At 42.7% G+C, this 18,226-nt stretch overlaps 1 protein-coding gene across 2 annotated transcripts; it reads right to left on the reverse strand.

Moving 5' to 3' along the window:
* Positions 1-1,100: 1,100 nt before the first annotated feature.
* On the reverse strand, positions 1,101-16,752 carry DDA1 (DET1 and DDB1 associated 1). Of its 2 annotated transcripts, none has more exons than XM_034437644.3 (5): positions 16,626-16,752; positions 14,905-14,985; positions 12,370-12,421; positions 4,618-4,679; positions 1,101-4,025 (listed from the first exon to the last, which is right to left on the reverse strand). In XM_034437644.3, exons 1-5 carry the CDS (start codon positions 16,626-16,628, stop codon positions 3,915-3,917), a joined length of 309 nt encoding a protein of 102 aa, XP_034293535.1. In that variant the 5' UTR covers positions 16,629-16,752; the 3' UTR covers positions 1,101-3,914. The 2 variants fall into 2 exon arrangements, with proteins under 2 accessions (XP_034293535.1, XP_060550310.1); XM_060694327.2 differs by lacking the exon at positions 16,626-16,752 and adding an exon at positions 16,374-16,509.
* Positions 16,753-18,226: the final 1,474 nt, after the last annotated feature.

The raw sequence follows: 18,226 nt of genomic DNA on the forward strand, positions 1-18,226 counted from the left end.
CCTCTGCACCAAACTGGCTCTTTTAGAAATATAACCGTGTGTTAATTCCGTGTTGCTGGAGTTACACTTTGCAACTGCTTAAAATAGCCTTTGGTGACCCTGATCCAGCTAAAAGCATTCTGGCTTCGTCTCTTGGGCTAAGCAAGGGATTTTTTTTAGGATACATTTTGAACTTTGAGAATATGGTACGTGTTCTCACAAAATCTCTTTGGGGAAAGAGGGTGCCTGCTCACGAAATGGTGGGCATGAGGGATGTAAGTCCTTCACGCAAATGCAATTTGCAGCAAGCCTATTGCTCATTTCTTTAATTAAAGGGTCTCCTAAAAAGTGTCCGGTGACCCATGGAGTTTTATGGGTTCTATGAAAGGAGTTTAGATGTACACGGACAATTCTAGAGTTAACACCATGGATCATTATGTTAAAATATGGCCAGATTCTAGGTCTCAACTGCAACAATTCTTGGCAGCCACTAATTTTTGCTATAATCTACTAGTTATCTGTGTTTGCAGCCCTGATTCAGCAGTCCTATTTTAGGTATCAGAGATTTGTCAGATCTTGGGAGCCACAGACAGAAATCTATTCACCATTTTGATTATATTCTATCAAACTCAGCATTGACTTTTAGCAACGACACAGACAAATCTTCTAGAAAATCCATTCATATTTAACAGACACCTGGGTTTAGTTGACCCCTCTTTTCTTCCATTAATTTACACAGCTATAGCAAATTGGTTCATGCATTTTGTTGAGTCAAAACCAAACCATTCATATTATGGTTTATAGATTGTTCTACCAAATGGAAGCTAAAAGAATTTCACAAGGTGAAATTAATGCAAAACAACCAAGCGAGAAAGCGAAGTCATGAGCTGCCTGCCATCCCAAATCTGATATTCACACTCTGTAATTTGAAACTAGGATCCTGTTGGTTTTGCACTATGTAATCTTACAGCTGTGAATTGGGCAGGCCATGGTTCCAGTTCCACAGTCATATTTTGCCGTTGCTGACAAACGAAGTTGAGTGTGTTGATGGTTTACTACAAAGGCACCGTTTGAGTTTTCAGGCCACATAAAGTCCTTATACATACAAAATTCCAATCAAATTAAGTAAAAAGATTAGTTTTACTTCTACATTTATAATTTTGAAATAAACAGAGTACATTCTCCAGTGGGGCAGAATCCACTTAAACCAAATTATATTTCCTAGATTACAAAGTATTGCACATGCATAATTTGAAATGCATCAATACAGTTTGCAGAATTCATCAAAACGCACCATCATCTGACTTGGTGCACGGTGTGAACGAGGCCCATTAGGGATTTCCACACACACACACACCCAAAAAATCTGTATTAAAGTTGATACTAGTTTATTACTTGGCAATGAAAACAATTGGATACTGCTTTTCACTGTATAAACCTAGCAGCAATTACAACTATCACCAAAAAAAAAAAAGGTGAAAAACATCTATTAAAAGAATTGGGGAGTTTTAGCTGTTGAGAAAGGGCAACATAAAAAGGATGCATTTATAAATCGAGCTAAAATATACCAGAGTTGGAGTCTTGAGTGCAATTTATTTGATTTTTTTAAATCCTGCCTTTATTATCTTATAAGATGGCTAACATGCATAATGCTCCTTCCTTCTATTTTCCCACAACAACCCTGTGAGGTGGGTTGATCTGGGAGTGACTGGCCCAAAGCCACCCAGCTCCATGCCGAAGGTGGGACTAGAACTCACAGCTTCCCAACACCTTATCCCATGACAGGAAGCTGCCTCAATAAAAGTTATTCCACAGGACTCACACTAACTCAGAGACAAACCACATCCACATCCTGTGACAGCTTATGTCAAGGGTGGGGAACTATGGCCCTTTTACGACTTGTGGACTTCAATTCCCAGAATTCCTGAGCCAGGGCTGGCTTAGGAATTCTGGGAGTTGAAGTCCACAAGTCGTAAACAGGCCATAATTTCCCACCTCTGGTTTATGTGAATAAGCCGTTATGTCCAATTCACCTGATTCACACATTCTTCATACATACATACATTCCTTCACTCCTTTTTTATTATTATTATTATTACAATTGTCCCTAAACTAAGTCAATCTGCTTTGATGTCCAGGCATGATATTGATGCAAAAAGACCAAGGGTGAGATCACACAGCTTGCTTATTGAAACAGCCAAAGGATATTGGTGGAGTGTCACTTCTATAACCAGCATACCAGTTACAGAAACAGCCAGTCACTATTTCATTTGCCTGAGAAATCAGAAATAGTTTTCTTTATTTGTTAGGTTCTCAACTGACTTAAGGCCAGGCGGCCATAGTGAGAGGCTGCCAATCAGAAGAGAGGACTGTAGCCCGACAATTACTTAGAATAAGGCAGCTCATGTCACCTTGGCTTAAAATGTTAAAACATCTCAGAATTAAGCACTTCGCTGCATTAAAGCAGGGTAAGCAACCTTTCTTTCTTTCAGATCTATGTTCCCTCTGGATAAACCGCTGTGGGCCATGTAACAGGATGGATGGTTGGGTCCAGAGCTTTTTTTAAAAAAAGTGGGGACTAGAAGTGTGCAGAATTATTTATAAGGTTAACACGTTTGGACCTTAAAGATATTCCATCCTTAGAATGAGTATTCTGCGCTGTACCAATCCTACCAAGAGTGTTCCAACCTCAAATCAGATTTAGCATCAATTTCAAAATCAAAGCTCTGACCTTGAAATGTTTCACAAGCATCTGACAGACGCACGTTCTCTGACTCACACAGACACACACACGCACACACACCTCTTTCAAGCAGCAGGCTGGAAGACAGGATACTGACCCCTTCCCAGGGATCCGATTTCTTGCACGAGGGGTTTGCAACTGATCTCGGAACTACAGGCAGCTCTAGAGAGCGATGTTGCTGGCCCTTGCCCTAGAGTTTCCAACAAGGTTTTTTTTTTTTTAAACAAGAACTCGTTAAAAGTGGTGAGAAATATCCCGCTTTATTCTACTTGAAAAGTTGCACAGAACTGGTCCATCCAAAGAATGGTGCAAAAGAGATGCCGGGCAAGCCCAAATAGGTTTTCGCTTGCTATCTACGACCGATGTGCTAATGAGTTTCCCAGGGGTGTGAGGGGGAGCCAGAGGGTCACGGGGTGGGAGGGGGAGGAGACAGGCCAGAGAAAGTAACATGATAACACAACATTTGCCAGCAAAATGGGTACAATCTCAGCCAGAGATCATCAGCTGAAGAGAGACCACCGCAAACAACCTGATCTCCCCCCCACCCCACCATTGCTGGAAAACAGAAAATGGTATGCAGGTAGCAACACACCTGGAGAAGGATGGGTAAGAAATAAACCTTCCCTCCCCTCCATGAGTTTCTCCTGTTATTGAAACAATGCTAAGTTATGACACACCAGTAGTTGTACAGTAATTGTGAGATGGAAATTCTCGATAATAACAGAGGACACAATGCGGAGGGGGTGCCATCGGCATGAACTGAGCTCCCTCTTCAGAGAGCAGCTCATTTCTCAAAAAAAAAAAAAAAAAAAGGGGTAGCCACAAAAGTTGAATTTTTTTTAAAAAAAAGCACTGATCACAGATTAAACATCATTACTTTCTGATTTGCTCTGAACATGAGAGCGAGAGAGAACGCACGCATAAATAATTTTTAAAAATGGAAAAAGAATCCTCCCTCCCCCATCCCAAAAATAAATACGTTGGCTTCTACAAAGTCAGAAATGGTATAGGCTGCACGATGGAGGACAGGAGGAAGAGATGGGGAAGGCAGAGGGCTGACGGAAGTGTGCGTGAGTGTGTATGTACATGTGCGTGCCTGTGTACACACTGAAAGACACACAGAAAAAAAAATAAAAATAAAACCCACACAGGAAGCGCCTGTAAATTTTAACACAGAAGACTGGAGAGAATTTTAAGTGTCCTCATTCATATCTTGGCTGTCTGTCCGGGCAATTTTGCGAGGTGGGGCAGAGTTTTCACCTTCTATTTCCACTTGCTCAGGATCTCTTTTCTTCGCTGCATTCTAATAGGAGGGGAAAAAAAGACAAGAAAAATTAGATTGGCTTGACTCGGGTGAAATCCAGTAGGTTCTGAGAGGTTCTGGAGAACCCGTAGCAGAAATTTTGAGCATTCAGAGAACTGGTAGCGCAAATTTTGAGTAGTTCGAAGAACCAGCAAATACCACCTCTGGCTGGCCCCAGAGTGGGGTGGGAATGGAGACTTTGCAGTATCCTTCCTCTGCCACCTGTGCCCACCAAGTCACACCACACCAAGCCGCACCCACAGAACCAGCAGTAAAAAAAAATTGATTTCACCACTGGCTTGACTCCCTCTCACTTCAAGCCCCCAAATCTTTTCTCAGGGTTTTTGAAACTGGATTCTCTCCCAAAGCAAACATCAGATACCAATTTTGCTTCCAGTAAGACTTCTGGCAGTGCAAACAAGCAAGCAAAAAATGGTAGGCTAGAAGCCGCTTATTGTCCATCCCAAGTGAGATTCCACTAGAGTTGTGGATCTATAAATTGTTTTTAATCTGCTGGCCTCCCTATACTGTTTCTAACACGCACAAACACTAAGAATGGCACTTGACAACAATTTTCACAAAAAAAACCTACCTTTTTGTCCCACTGCTGATGTAGGTAACGCAAGAGTATATTTGTCTTTTCTGTGACAATTACTGTTGAAGAAAGACAAGAAAAAAAGGATCAATACAGAATGAAACAAATCCACAAGAAAGCATTGCAGGATTCTAGACTTCGCTGACTGCAGGATTATGGGAGACAGAGGTTGTTTGCTTGGAGTTTAAACAAACGCAGAGAAGAGCTGTCACTCAGCAGGAGAGCTCACATTTCACATGAGGAAAGTCACAGGTTCAATCCCTGGAGATCATCTCTCCAGCCAAAAGAAAGGAAGAAAATTATTTCCGCAGGATCTTATGGAGCTCGAAACAATCAGGGAAGGTTGGAACGATCTGGAACGAGCTCCCCCCAGAGATACGGAGGATCCCGGATCTGCGCACCTTCCGCCGCGCCTTAAAGACCTTACTATTTCACCAGGCCGGCCTGGCCTAATTTTCCCCCTCTTTTATAAAAGATTTTTAAAATTTTAAATATTTTTTAGTATTTATATATTCAATTTTAAATTGGTTTTAAAAGTTTGGGGTTTTAAATTTGTCGGGGCCAAAATTATTTAATTTGATTTTATTCTATTTTTTAAATTTTGTATTGTATGTGTTTTTATTGTTTGGCTGTGCACCGCCCTGAGTCCTTCGGGAGTAGGGCGGTATAGAAATCTAATAAATAATAATAATAATAATAAAAAGGTGCAATTCTGGCTACAGAACAACTGGTTCCCTCAGGAGTAGGAAGCCTTTAGCCTTATTCAAGACCAAATAACGAAAATACAGGTAGTCCTCAACTTAGAACCATTTGTTTGGTGACTGATATTACAACAGCACTGAAAAAAATGATTAATGAAAAAAGTGATTAACGATCAGTCCTTACACCTTCGAGACCGTCTTCTGCCACCAATAGCCTCCCACCGACCAGTTCGTTCCCACAGAGAGGGTCTCCTCAGGGTGCCATCAGCCAAGTTATGTCGGCTGGCGACACCCAGGGGGAGGGCCTTCTCTGTGGGAGCCCCAGCCCTGTGGAATGAACTGCCCCCGGAAATACGTAAGATCTCCGACCTCCGGGTGTTTCACTGCGCACTGAAGACCCTGTTGTTCCGCCAGGCAGGGCTATCAACATAATAATTTTAAATTGGGGTATTTTAATTTTTGGGGTTTTAAATCGGCCAAATTTATTTAATTATTTTAATTTTTAATCATTGTTGTGTCCTGTGTTTTTAAATTGGCTGTACACCGCCCTGAGTCCTTCGGGAGAAGGGTGGTATAGAAATAAAATTATTATTATTATTATTATTATTATTATTATTATTATTATTATTATTATTATTATTATTATTCCTAACTATCACTGCAGCATCCCCCCAGTCATGTGATCAAAATTTAGGCACCTAACAACTGGCAATGCATGTATGATGGTTGCAGTGTCCTATGGACACATGATCAGCATTTCTAATCTTCCCAGCTGGTTTTGGACTCCCTGTAATAAAGCCACTCTTGTATCAGGAAGAGTAGCCCCCTCCACTAGAATCTCTTAGGATAGGCCAGGGCATGCAAATTCTACTCTAATTCTCATATTTCCCTTCCCGCCCTTCTCCTCTTTTGTATTTTGTCTATTAAATATTTGTAGACTTTTGTCTTTTCATAGCTTTACAGCATGTAAAAAGTCAGCATTTTTTCCATCCACATAAATCATCATCATCATCATTATCATCATCATCTAATCCTTGTTATAGTGGTTAAGGGTTTGGCCTAGAACCTAGGAGTTTGGTCTTCCCCTAAGCATGAAAGCCAGCTTGGGTGATTTTGGCCTAGTCCAGGGGTCTGCAACCTTAAACACTCAAAGAGTCATTTGGACCTGTTTCCCACAGAAAAGAAAACAGCGGGAGCCACAAAACCCTTCCAGTGCCCGGCTATTTCTTGAACGGCCACAAAATAAGCATATGTAGTTGAATTAAATGTTCTGTTTTCTTCTGAAACTTTTCTTGGATTTATCCATGGTTGGCCCACCAGAGGTTGAAAAGTTCAATAAATCACGTGCGGCGGGTGTCGCACATTGGCAGTTGTGATGCATATTTTGAGTGACAGGGAGTCACAGCAGAGGGGTGAAATAGCCACATGCGGCTCCAGAGCCGCAAGTTGCTGACCCCTGAGCTAGTCATTCTCTCAGCCCAACCCATCTTGTAGGGTGGTTCTTGGGAGGGAGGGAGGGGAGCGAGGGAAAGAAGGAAGGAAGGAAGGAAGGAAGGAAGGAAGGAAGGAAGGAAGGAAGGAAGGAAGGAAGGAAGGAGCATTACATACCCTCCCTTGAGTTTTACAAAAAAATAGGCAAAATATAAATCTCCTGGTTTAAACCAAAGCTCCCTCTCTCTAATCCCATTGGTTGTTTATCAACCAGATGTCTAGGAAAGAAACCCATAGACAAAGGCATACAATAAATACCTTACCTATTGTTTGTCCCCAACATCTGGCCTATCATAATGCCATAACCCTGTGCATTTGCACTTCACACGTGGGGAGGAGGGGGAAATTTCAAAACAATTCAGGCAAGGATGTGGACACCATCGCTTGATATTCAAGGCAACTGAGTTGGCCGCAGCAAATTGGCTGTGGCAAGTTGTCCCACTCCGCTCTGCAGAGCCTGGGAAGGAATTTTTTTGCTCCCTTTGCCATTTTGCCCAATGGATTGGGGCTGGGCACAAGAAAGAGCTTGTTGGGTCATTTCTTGTGAACAATCTAATGCATGGGCGTCAAACTCGCCGCCTCATGTTGCCGTCATGTGACATATCGCAGTGTTTTTCCTTCGTGGAGCTGGGGTAGGTGTGGCCTATGCGTGACGCATGCGGCTCGTGGGCCACCAGTTTGACACCCCTGATCTAATGCAACCTTTCTGGGCTGCCTAGGAATTCTAAGAATTGTAATCCCAACTTAAATTCAGGGCATCCAGTTCTAAGGACAGCTATCTAAAGCCTGCTATCAGAATTTCATCAAGAATTTCTCGATCTGGCTGGCCACAATTTGGTCCAGAAAGAGATATATATATATATATACTGTATATATTTTACCAATCCAAATATATCAGAAGTGGTCCAACCACAAAACTGACCAATCCAACCTAATTCTGAGATTGTATCACATATATTTGAAATGACTTCAAGATTGGAATGCTCTGACTGTACAGGACTTACAACTGCTCATTTAGTGACCATTCAAAATTACAGTGGCACTTATGACCATCGCAGCATCCCCATGGTCACATGATCAAAATTTGGGGCCCTTGGCAACGGGCATGTATTTACAACAGCTGCAGTGTGTCAGAATCATGGTGTTACCACCTGCGGCCTTTCCAGCAGGCTTCTGACAAGCAAAGTCAATGGGGGGGGGGGGGAAGCTGGATTCACATAATGACCAAGTGATTCACGTAACAAGTGTGGCAAAGCAGATCGTAAAATCAGGTGCAACTCACTTAACCGCCCTGCATAGCAATAGAAGTTCTGGTCCCAATTGAGGTCATAAGTTGAAGACTACCTGTGACGTATTTTGCCTATCTTTTGTCACTCCCCTTGTACAGATAGTCCTCAAATGTATGACCACAATTGAACCCCAAAGTTCTGTTGCTAAGTGAAAGCATTTGTTAGGTGAGTTTTGCCCCATTTTACAGTTGTTAAATGAATCACTGTGGTTGGTAAATTAGAAACAAGCTTGTTAAGTGAAACTGGTTTCCCCGTTGACTTTGCTTGTCAAAAGGTCACAAAAGGTGATCACATGACCCCGGGACATCGCAACTGTCATAAATATGAGTCGGTTGCCAAGGGTCTGAATTTTGATCACGTGACCATGAGGATGCTGCAATGGTCGTGTGAAAAACGGCCACAGGTCACTTTTTTCAGTGATGTTGTAACTTTGAACGGTCACTAAATGAGCCGTGTTGTAAGTCAAGGACTACCTGTATCCCCCTCAGAGCCCAGCTCTTAGGAAGATACGATGGGATGCTATTTCCTTTTTTTTTTTAATTTAATTATTTTTATAACACAATATAACAGTGATGGCTAAACTTTTTGCCGTCGTGTGCCAAAAGCGGGGGGAGGGCGGGGGGGTGTCATGTGCGAGTGTGCCCATACCCATAATTCAAAGTGCCCCCCCTACACTCCCCCCACTTTTGGCACGCGATAGCACGGTAGGCCCAGTAGGCCCATTTTTCGCCCTTCTCAGGCTCCAGAGGCTTTCTTGGAGCCTGGGGAGGGCGACAACAGCCTTCCCCATGCCCCCCGGAGGCCCTCCAGAGGTCGGAAACAGCCTGTTTGCTGACTTCCGGTGGGACCCGAAGCCCCGGGTTTTGCCCTCCCCGGGCTCCAGTGGCTTTCTAGGAGCCTGAGGAGGGCAAAAACGGGCCTTCCCCACCCCCCCCAGAGGCTGGAAATGGCCCATTTGCCTACTTCTGGTGGGCCCGGAAAGCACGAAAATCAGATGCACACGTCGGAATTGAGCTAGGGCTATGCTCGCGTGCCCACCGATATGGCTTTGTGTGCCACCGGTGGCACGCATGCCATAGGTTCGCCATCACGGCAATATAACAATACAAGACATACATTTATAAACGCACTCTCTTTACAGCTATTGCAGGGTGATCTTCTTTGTTATTCACAATTTCCCCTTCTTTCTCTTTATATTATTCCGATTTACTACTTGTCCCCGACATTTTAATTACTATATATACAATATATTTCTCTCATTCATATCTATTTCCTATTTTTTATACTTTAACATATCCTTTCTGTCTTTTTTAACATTTTTATCTTTCCCCCCTAATTTTCTTCTTCATTTTTCCTTCCCTCCAACCACTTATACCACTTGTGCCAAGTCCTATAGTATTCTGTATTATGCTATTTCCAAGAGTCCTCTTCTGTGTTGTAGATGCAGCCGGCTCTCTGATTTACTCAAGAATAAGTTTCAAAACAGGGCAGGAGAACAGTTAATAGTAGTAGAGACGGCATAATGCTCACTCCAAATACAACCCAAGACGTGCAATGTCACATTTATGATGATGGCTTCAAAACAGTCCTTTCTGCCTCTACGGCACAAAGCGATTGCCCGGCAGAGCTTGAAAAATAGGCCTTCACAGTTAAATTGGAACTGGAAGCTGGCCAAGGTTTATGAGGCACTTTGAGGATAAGAAAATACTATGATTCTCATATTGCATTTGCTGCATGGCTGGTGGACAGAGTGGATAAAAAATTGATTTAATTTTTTTTTTAAAAAAAAAATCAGATTTTTAAAAAATTTAAATCCGATTATTTTTATTTTTATAGAATTTATTTTAATAAAGTGCTTTTGGAGTAAAAATCTATCTAAAGATCATTTTCTGTTTAAGATAATTTAGTTTATTCAGCATGAAATGGAGCTTAGTTATGTAGCATGAGGCTGTATATTCTGTAATATTGGGGCTGTCAGTGAGTCAACAGCAGGTCAGAGAAGGAGTAGCTGTGGGAGAGAGATGACAGTTGCTTTTAAAAAATTATGATTTAAATCGAGTTGACTTAAATCAAGCCTTTTTACTAGTGATTTACATCATGGTTTAAATTGTGATTGAAATAGACTTGATTTAAATCAAATCCACCCTGCTTGTGGAAATGTCCAGGCCATTCTCTTATCCAAATAAAGCCTTTGTGGAGCCAAACAGAGATAGTCTTGAAGAAAGTACATGGCAGATAATTAGAAAAATATAAGCTTACTCGAAAAGACAGCAGAGGTGAGAAAGAAATTCAAGATTGGGTCACACTCTCTCTCTCTTGGGCATAAGAGGGAGGGAAGGAAAAACACCAGCAAGCTTTTGGGTCTGTATGTATGAATCAGTCTTGACTCCTGGTGACCACCTAGATAAGGCCCTTAAGTTTTCTTGGATGGTTTCAGAAGAGGTTTGCCATTGTCTGCTTCTTTGGGCTGAGAGAGGCGACTGGACCAAAGTCATCCAGCTGGTTTGTGCCTAAGGCGAAACTAGAACTCAGAATCTCTCGGTTTCTAGCTTGGTGCACTAACCACTAGACCAGGGGTCTCCAATCTTGGTAAAACAAATGGGGCACACCAACCCAGCTGTGCTCATCCCGTAAAATCATTTCAAAATGCCTGCAGGTTTTATTTTGGATAATTAAAGTTGATCCTAAATGCTTCAGCAGAATTTCTGTAGTGGGATCGAACGTGCAGATTTGAAGCAAAAGATTTTTTTTTTTTCATTTCTTTTCCTGCACATCCCTAATCCAGACAAACTGGATCAAAAAAGGTTTACAAGGATGATCAGAGGATTGGAAATTAAGTTTCACGAAAAGAGATTGAAGGAAATTGTTGTGTTTCACCTTCGGAAAGAAATGCAATAAGTAAATCAGAAGGTGTCAAACAGAACGGATCTGTTTTCTATCACCTCAAGGGGAAAAACAAGGAAGTCTACAAATAAGAGTTTACCAACTAAACCAATTATTAACAGTACTGCTTAGTTTCTCTTAGGCTCAGCAACCATTTGTTTTGCTTTAATTTGAATTACAGTACTGGACTTGATGTGGATGGCTAAAATGGCCACGCCCAATCTGGTGATTTTTATTTTTTTTTTGCTGTGAGGAAGTTAGTCATGCTGGACATCCATCTTGATATTTTGGCAACTTTCAATACCACCAATGAAAGAATATTTTGCTGGAGCAGCTCGGGGAAGGAGGGTAGGATTAGAAAACTGAGTAAGAGGATGTTGGTTTTTAAAAAATAAATCACAAAGATCAATAAAACATAATCATGCAAGACTTAATTTCATGACAAATAGGCTGCAGGACCCCTAAGGTCCATCTTACTCATCACGTTATTTAACATCTACACTAGCCCAAGAGCTGCATCCAGCCCCCATGTTGAGTCACACTGTTAAATAAAAATCAACTGATTTCTGCATTCTAAAATACAATGTAATATTTTAAAACCTATAGGGCACCCATTTTTTGATAGGATCCTCTCGCTGCAGTCCTTCGACATACCCCAGCCTAAGTGACGTAACCAGAAAACTCTGGATTAATTTATATGAAGACTAAACAACCCGTGACCAGTTGGGTCATCATTTCAGAGATATTTCCTTACTTAAACAGAAAAACAGAATGATCAAGGACAAACAAAAGCAGTGGGAACAGGAATGATTAACCTCCAGGAGGCTTAACGTAGCTGACCAACTTCGGGGAATCAATGGTGGACTGATCTACCCAGCCTCCAGAGGGCCTGGGAGGACTAGTGGCATAGCTATAATCCTGTATTGCAGGCTGATTTTGCTTACATTCTGGAGTTCCATCCTGGTGTCAACTCCCTATTTTATGCATTTTCGGTCTTTTACAGCCACAATTGAAAGTTTTTCCATTGCGCATATTTAGCCTTATGATATCCAAATTCATTAAAAAATCATAATAGTAATTCTAGCAAAGAAATAGTAAAATAAGCTTCCAAATGCAATCCAAATCTATCTCATAGTGCTAAATAATAGACTAATGAACTATCTCTGTTTCACCCTAACTATGAGTTTGAAGGAAGAATCTACTCTTCCAGGACAGTTCTACATTAAAAACTGATTTGGTCTGTCTCCATATAAAAAGGTACACCACAAATCATTTACATTTTTAACTGCTGAGAAATATAAAATACACAAATTGCCTTTGTACATATACAGTAACAACTTTCCATGGATGGTAGGCAGGAATAACAAAAGCAGGCAGGGACTTACTCTGTTCTGATGGATATTCCCTTGTCGGAAGATAAACTGAAGGTCTTCTGTTCTGTAAATAATTTTTTTTAAAAAAAATAAAGAGTTATGCTGTGTGTTAAGAGGCAGTTCAGTCCCCATATTGTTAAACATTCAAACTGCAGTTGTAATTGAATATTTCTTACAAAATAAGAAAAAGATAACTTTCCAAACAGTTCATTAGACATCATGTCCTAATGGAAGCTGATTTATTGCTTATTATTTGCTGGAATTCTCCAAAGAATGCAGAATCTGTCAGGTCCCTGTTAGATTCAGAAAGGTATGCCTTCGCTCCCGAATAAATACAAGCTGACCATTTAATGCATTTATAAGGTGTATATCCCACTTCTCATACAGGAGAGCAAGACAAAATATATACCACTCTGTTCTCCCATCCCTACAATAACTCTGTACAGCGGACTAGGTTAAGAAAATGACTGGCTCAGTTACTTAGTGGGCTTCCATTACTAAGAATGAACAAAAATCTGAGTTCTTTCTGTTTCTAATCCAATACCTTCAACACCATCAGTCTCTCAACAGCATTGGATAACTATGGAAGTTAAACAGACTCTGCTTCTTATGACATATGTATCAAAAGTGACACTGCCACAATGTTTTGGGTGACACGTCAAAATGCACTAAATACCCGACAACTATTCTCAAAAGCAGGCCCCATTCTTAAGCGATTTTCGAAGGCTGCACAAGAAGAGGCTGAGCTCTCTTGTGGCTTTCAAAGCCTCCAGAAGTCATGTAAGAGTTCTGGTTCACTTCATCATCGTGTAACTAACTTAACGACTGCAGTGTTTCACTTAACCGTGTCAAGAAAAGTGGTAACATGGGGCAAAACTCACTTAACAAATGTCTTGCTTAGCAACGGAAATTTGCTAAGGTAGTCGTACATTAGGGACTACCTTATTTTCTTTCTTTTCTTTCTCACATTTTTCTTTTTTTAACGTCTAAAGCAGATTGTTTGACAGTGACAAATTGCTTAAAATAGTTAACAGTATCTTTCTACTGGAAAACGTTCTGACCCATTGTACCTGGATGGAAAATTCCAGATTGATAGAAATTTAAGATTTTAGTCTGTGTCAAGTAGTTTTCTTCTGCTATTCCCCTGATTTTACCTTTGATCAACTCCATCAAAAGTTCTACTTCCATTCACCTATTTCTTAGAGGTATGAAACACTCTTCAGGTAAAGGTTTCCTCTTTTCAGTCATTTCTGACTCTAGGGGGCAGTGTGTATCTCCGTTTCTTAGCAGGGGGAGCCAATGTTGTCTGAAGACATTTCCGTGGTCATGTGGCCAGTGTGACTATACGCACTACACAGAAAATTGTTACCTTCCCACCGAAGTGGTACCTATTTATCTACTTGCATTTGCATGCTTTCCAACTGCTAGGTGGGCAGGAGCTGGGGCAAGTAACGGGTGTTCACTCTATCCCCATGGTGTTTGGGTCTCGAACCCAGGCTGTCATGTTTTCCATCTTTAACCACTAAGCCATCACATTCCCTATGAAACACCATTTAGCCTATTCTTTAGTACTTCTATTACAAGTACTCTTCATTTAGTGACCATAATTGGGATCAGCAACTTGGTCATTAAGCAAAGTGGTCGCTAAATAACACAACCATGCACGTTTTCTCAGCTTTCATTTGCTATAGACCTGCAAAGGCTAAAAATGCAAGGCTTGGTCACAAAATTACTTTTTCATCTCTACTGTAACTGTGAACAACTGCTAAACAAGGCAGCGGCTAAACAAGGACTAGCTGTAATCAATTACTTATATTTTGTTTTGGGAGGGTTTTTTTCCCTTTTTAATGTACTGAAATATGAGACTGATATAGATTCAGAATTTACAAATATATTTAATTTATATAAACACACGGAAAGAAAAAGGAGCCAATATAAAAAAGACTACAGCTGTGACAGTTTACTCCTTGGAAAGGCTTTTTAAAAAAATTATTTACAAAAAGGAACAAAAGATAACCAGCTACTAATACACGTTTCTTCACTTTCCTGTAACACACATAGAATTTGATCTGCAAAATTAAATCTTTCATAGATTTTTCTGCTATCAGCATCTACTAGTAACTCTATTCAAGAAGAGGATTAGCCAGAATACATTAAGAAAAATAATGCAGGGTTTAAACATGAGCATGGATAATTAAGCCTCTGAGACTGATGCGCATTTATTGACCATTTGTGTTGTCCTCAATTGCCATTATCTGTTTTTTATTATCTTGTTTATTTGTATTGAGTTTTTTTACCCTATGTTGGCCACTCACTCACTATTGCAAGCTAGCCATATTAATCAATTAAATATATAAATAATCCTTGATCTGCAAGAAATCTTCAGCCCCCTAAGAAAACGGTCTAATTTTGGAATAAATGTTTGCTTTTTGCAAGGAAAAGAAAGAGGGGGGGATTAAGCTAGGGACCCTTTACTGCCGTAAAACTTTTGGCCAACTCTGAATGCCATTCTCATGAATTTACAACCAAAAGGACATAGATACTTACCGATGCTTTGCATACAGAATCTGCATGGAATCGGCTGAAGTTGCTTTTGTTATAGACTGGCAATCCTTTCAGAAAGTCAGCCTAGAAAAAAGAAATTCCAATCACAGGCAAGTAGACTAGATCTCAGGATCTAAATAATGCCCCTCAGATCCCAGATGGGCCACACCGTATTTTTTTAGCAGCCAGCAGTGGGTATTTCCCTTTGAAAAAAGGAAGTTCATCCTTTAGCAGTTACCCTTCACCATCTGATTTTTTTGACCTGTACAACACTCCGTAAATAAATCTGACTACATAGGACAAACAAGCCACCTGTTTCATAGGTAACTCTTTCACTTGCATGAACAGTTCCTTCATGGTGACCCAACCTCTCTCCACCCTAAGAACAGTCATAGGGAAAGGGATACACATGGAACAGTTATCAAAGCCAGGACCAGAAACCTGTGTCATAGTCTTAAAACCTGAGGCTCAAAAAGAGCCCTCCTAACTGAATAATGTACCCTACATTGTTTGAATAGAGTCTAGACAGCCAATAGACTGAGATGCTCCTGAACTGAGCAAGGTTGGATGCCATGACCTAAACGCCCTCCCCCCACCCCAAATTTGGGGTCTGAATTAAGTACAGGTAGTCCTCGATTTACAACAATTCATTTAGTGATCATTCAAAGTTACAACGGCACTGAAAAAAGCGACTTATGACCAGTTTTTTTTCAAACTTACCACCGTTGCAGCATCCCATGAATCCAAATTCAGGACAATTGGCAAACCGACTCACATTTTTATGACCGTTTGCAGTGTTCCTGGGGGGGATCATTTCGGATCCTTCTGACACGCAAAGTCACCAACGGGAAAACCAGATTTCAGGTAATCACCCGCACGACCCACTTAAACAACGGCAGCGGTTCGCTTAACAACGAAAGGGTCGCAAAAGGTCGCAAAACTCACTGTCTTTGCTTAACCACAGAAATTTGGGACTCCATTGAGATCGTTAAGGTTGAGGACTACCTGTGCTGTACCCTAGCAGAGGGTACCAAACCTCCACCCTAGAGACAAGCTTCCCCCTCCCCATAGACACTTCCCCCCCCTCAAAAGGCTTATCTGGGCAATGCCTTATCAAGCCAAGCAAGATCTCTGGACCTTTCCTGATCCAAGGCTGAAATTAACCTCAGCCCCCCCCACCCCCATCTCCCCACTTTTCGTTCCCCAGACCCTCCTGGCAACCCCCCCCAGCCCCCCACCCCCAGAAACGTCCCATGCCCGCCTGCCTGCCTGCCTAATCCACACCCCAAGGGCCTTCTTAGTTCAACGTCTATTTACGGATGGAGGTCACCAAGGCAGAGCGGGGCTCCCACGGATCCTCCTCTAAGGCCTCCTTCCCCACGGTGGGGTCCCGGCCAAGCCTTCAGCCCCGCACCCCAAATCCCGCACCGCTCCCCCCCCCTCCCCCATAAAGGCCCTCCACCCTGAAAAACCTTGTTAGCGCAGGCCGGGTGTCTCGCTGCCCTCCCTCCCCGTCCTAGAGCCCCGGGCCGGCCCAGCCCCAGCATCACCCCGCTTCTGTCCAGCGCCTGGCAGTCATTGCGCCCGGTTGAAGCCCACCACCCGGCACGCCCCCCTCCCCCTGGGGAGCCCTGCCTCCTCCCCCCTCCCCCCTTGAAGGGGAGGGGACACAAAGCCGGCGGAGGGGGCCGCTTCCACATCCAGGGCTGGGAGTGCCCACCTACCATTTTCCCCCACCAGGCACCTCCTCACCAACTTCTCATCGTCGTCCTCCTCCTCCTCCTCCTCCTCCTCCTTCTGGGTCCCCTGCTCGGCGACGCCCATCGAGGAGGCCATTGGGCCGCCGAGGGCGGAAACGGAGTCCCCATTGGTTTCTATAGACGTCGCTCCGGAAGGAACGCCCGCCCTCTCTCTCTCTCTCTCTCTCTCCCTCCCGTGAGCTACGGAAGGGGAAAGGGAGAAAAGACGGAAGGAAAACCCCGGATGAGACGAGGCTTTCCTCCGGGGCTTCATGGGAAATGTAGTGCGTCCCGGAAAGAAGCATAATCGTGGATCTCTTTTTTTTTTTTATAAACCCAACCTTCCCACTCAAGTCTTATCGGGGACCTTGTTTGAGGTGCCTGGGAGTTGCAGTTCAATATATTTGAAGGATACATTTGGGCAAAAGTGGAGGCGCCTTTGGACGCTTGTAAAATTTCTAGTGGCGTTTTCCGATTACTGTTGAAAATGTGATATTGGTATCTAACCCTACTGATTGCAGAGTAATGGCCAAGATGATTTAAAAGTGGACTAGAAGTGTAGAACATTAGCTTACCAATGGCTATGAATTCTAATAATTATACTATAAAGGACTTTCAGAGTCAGGCAAGGATAGGTAAAACACTGGAGTTTGCCTTTCCAATCTTCCCAAGAAAGCAGGAATCTTGGTTCCAAAAGCAGCTTTTATTGGAAGGTTTGTGATAACAAGAGATCTATGTCAGGGAAGCCAGCTCTGACCCTATGTAATTTACACCCCAATTATGACCCTGTTTCCCACCCTCCCCCCAGGGTGTGTCATCAATCACATTCACCAACTGCGCACTTTCACGGGTTGTAGAGGTCACTCCCCTCTGGCTGCTGTAGGTAACCCTGGGATACAGCCTTGAGAGAGATAAGCATGGAAAGTGCATCTGTCTTTGGCTGCCTTACCTGTTTCCCATCTCCCCTGTCCTATGGCAACTCGAGAGCAGGCCAGGGATATTTTATGAGTAGACATTCTAGGCAAGAACTGAAGCTTCTCATTTAAAGCAATGCTAACCAAATCTCTCCCACAAAACATCATTGCAGGGAAACATAAACAGAGACTTCATATAACTGTGATGGTGAACCTATGGCAAGCATGCCAGAGGTGGCAAGCAGCGCCCCTTCTGTGGGCACACGAGCCGTCGTCCTAGTTCAGCTCCACCGTGCATGCATGCACGCCTCCTGCTGGCCACCTGGTCTTCGGGTCTCTGCCGCACATGCGCGGGGAGTGGGGTGCAGGTGGGGGGGCACGCATACACGGGACAAGGCGCATGCAGGGGAGTGTGCGCATGTGCAAGGGCAGGGCGCATGCAGGGGTGCCATGTGCACATTGCATTTTGGGGGTTCAGGCACGTGCATTCACGTGCACATTTGGACACTTGGTCCAGAAAAGGTTAGCCATCACTGTCATATAGAGATTAACACAGTAATGCAAGAAACAGAAACAGAAACTTCATAGAGAGATTAACACAATAATGCAGGAAACAGAAATTTCATGTACAGACCACTCCATTCCTCCCCCCCCCCTTCCTCCCACCAAAAT

The sequence above is a fragment of the Pantherophis guttatus genome, chromosome 1, assembly GCF_059756535.1.
Source record: "Pantherophis guttatus breed Tessera chromosome 1, ASM5975653v1, whole genome shotgun sequence".
NCBI classification, from domain to species: domain Eukaryota; kingdom Metazoa; phylum Chordata; class Lepidosauria; order Squamata; family Colubridae; genus Pantherophis; species Pantherophis guttatus.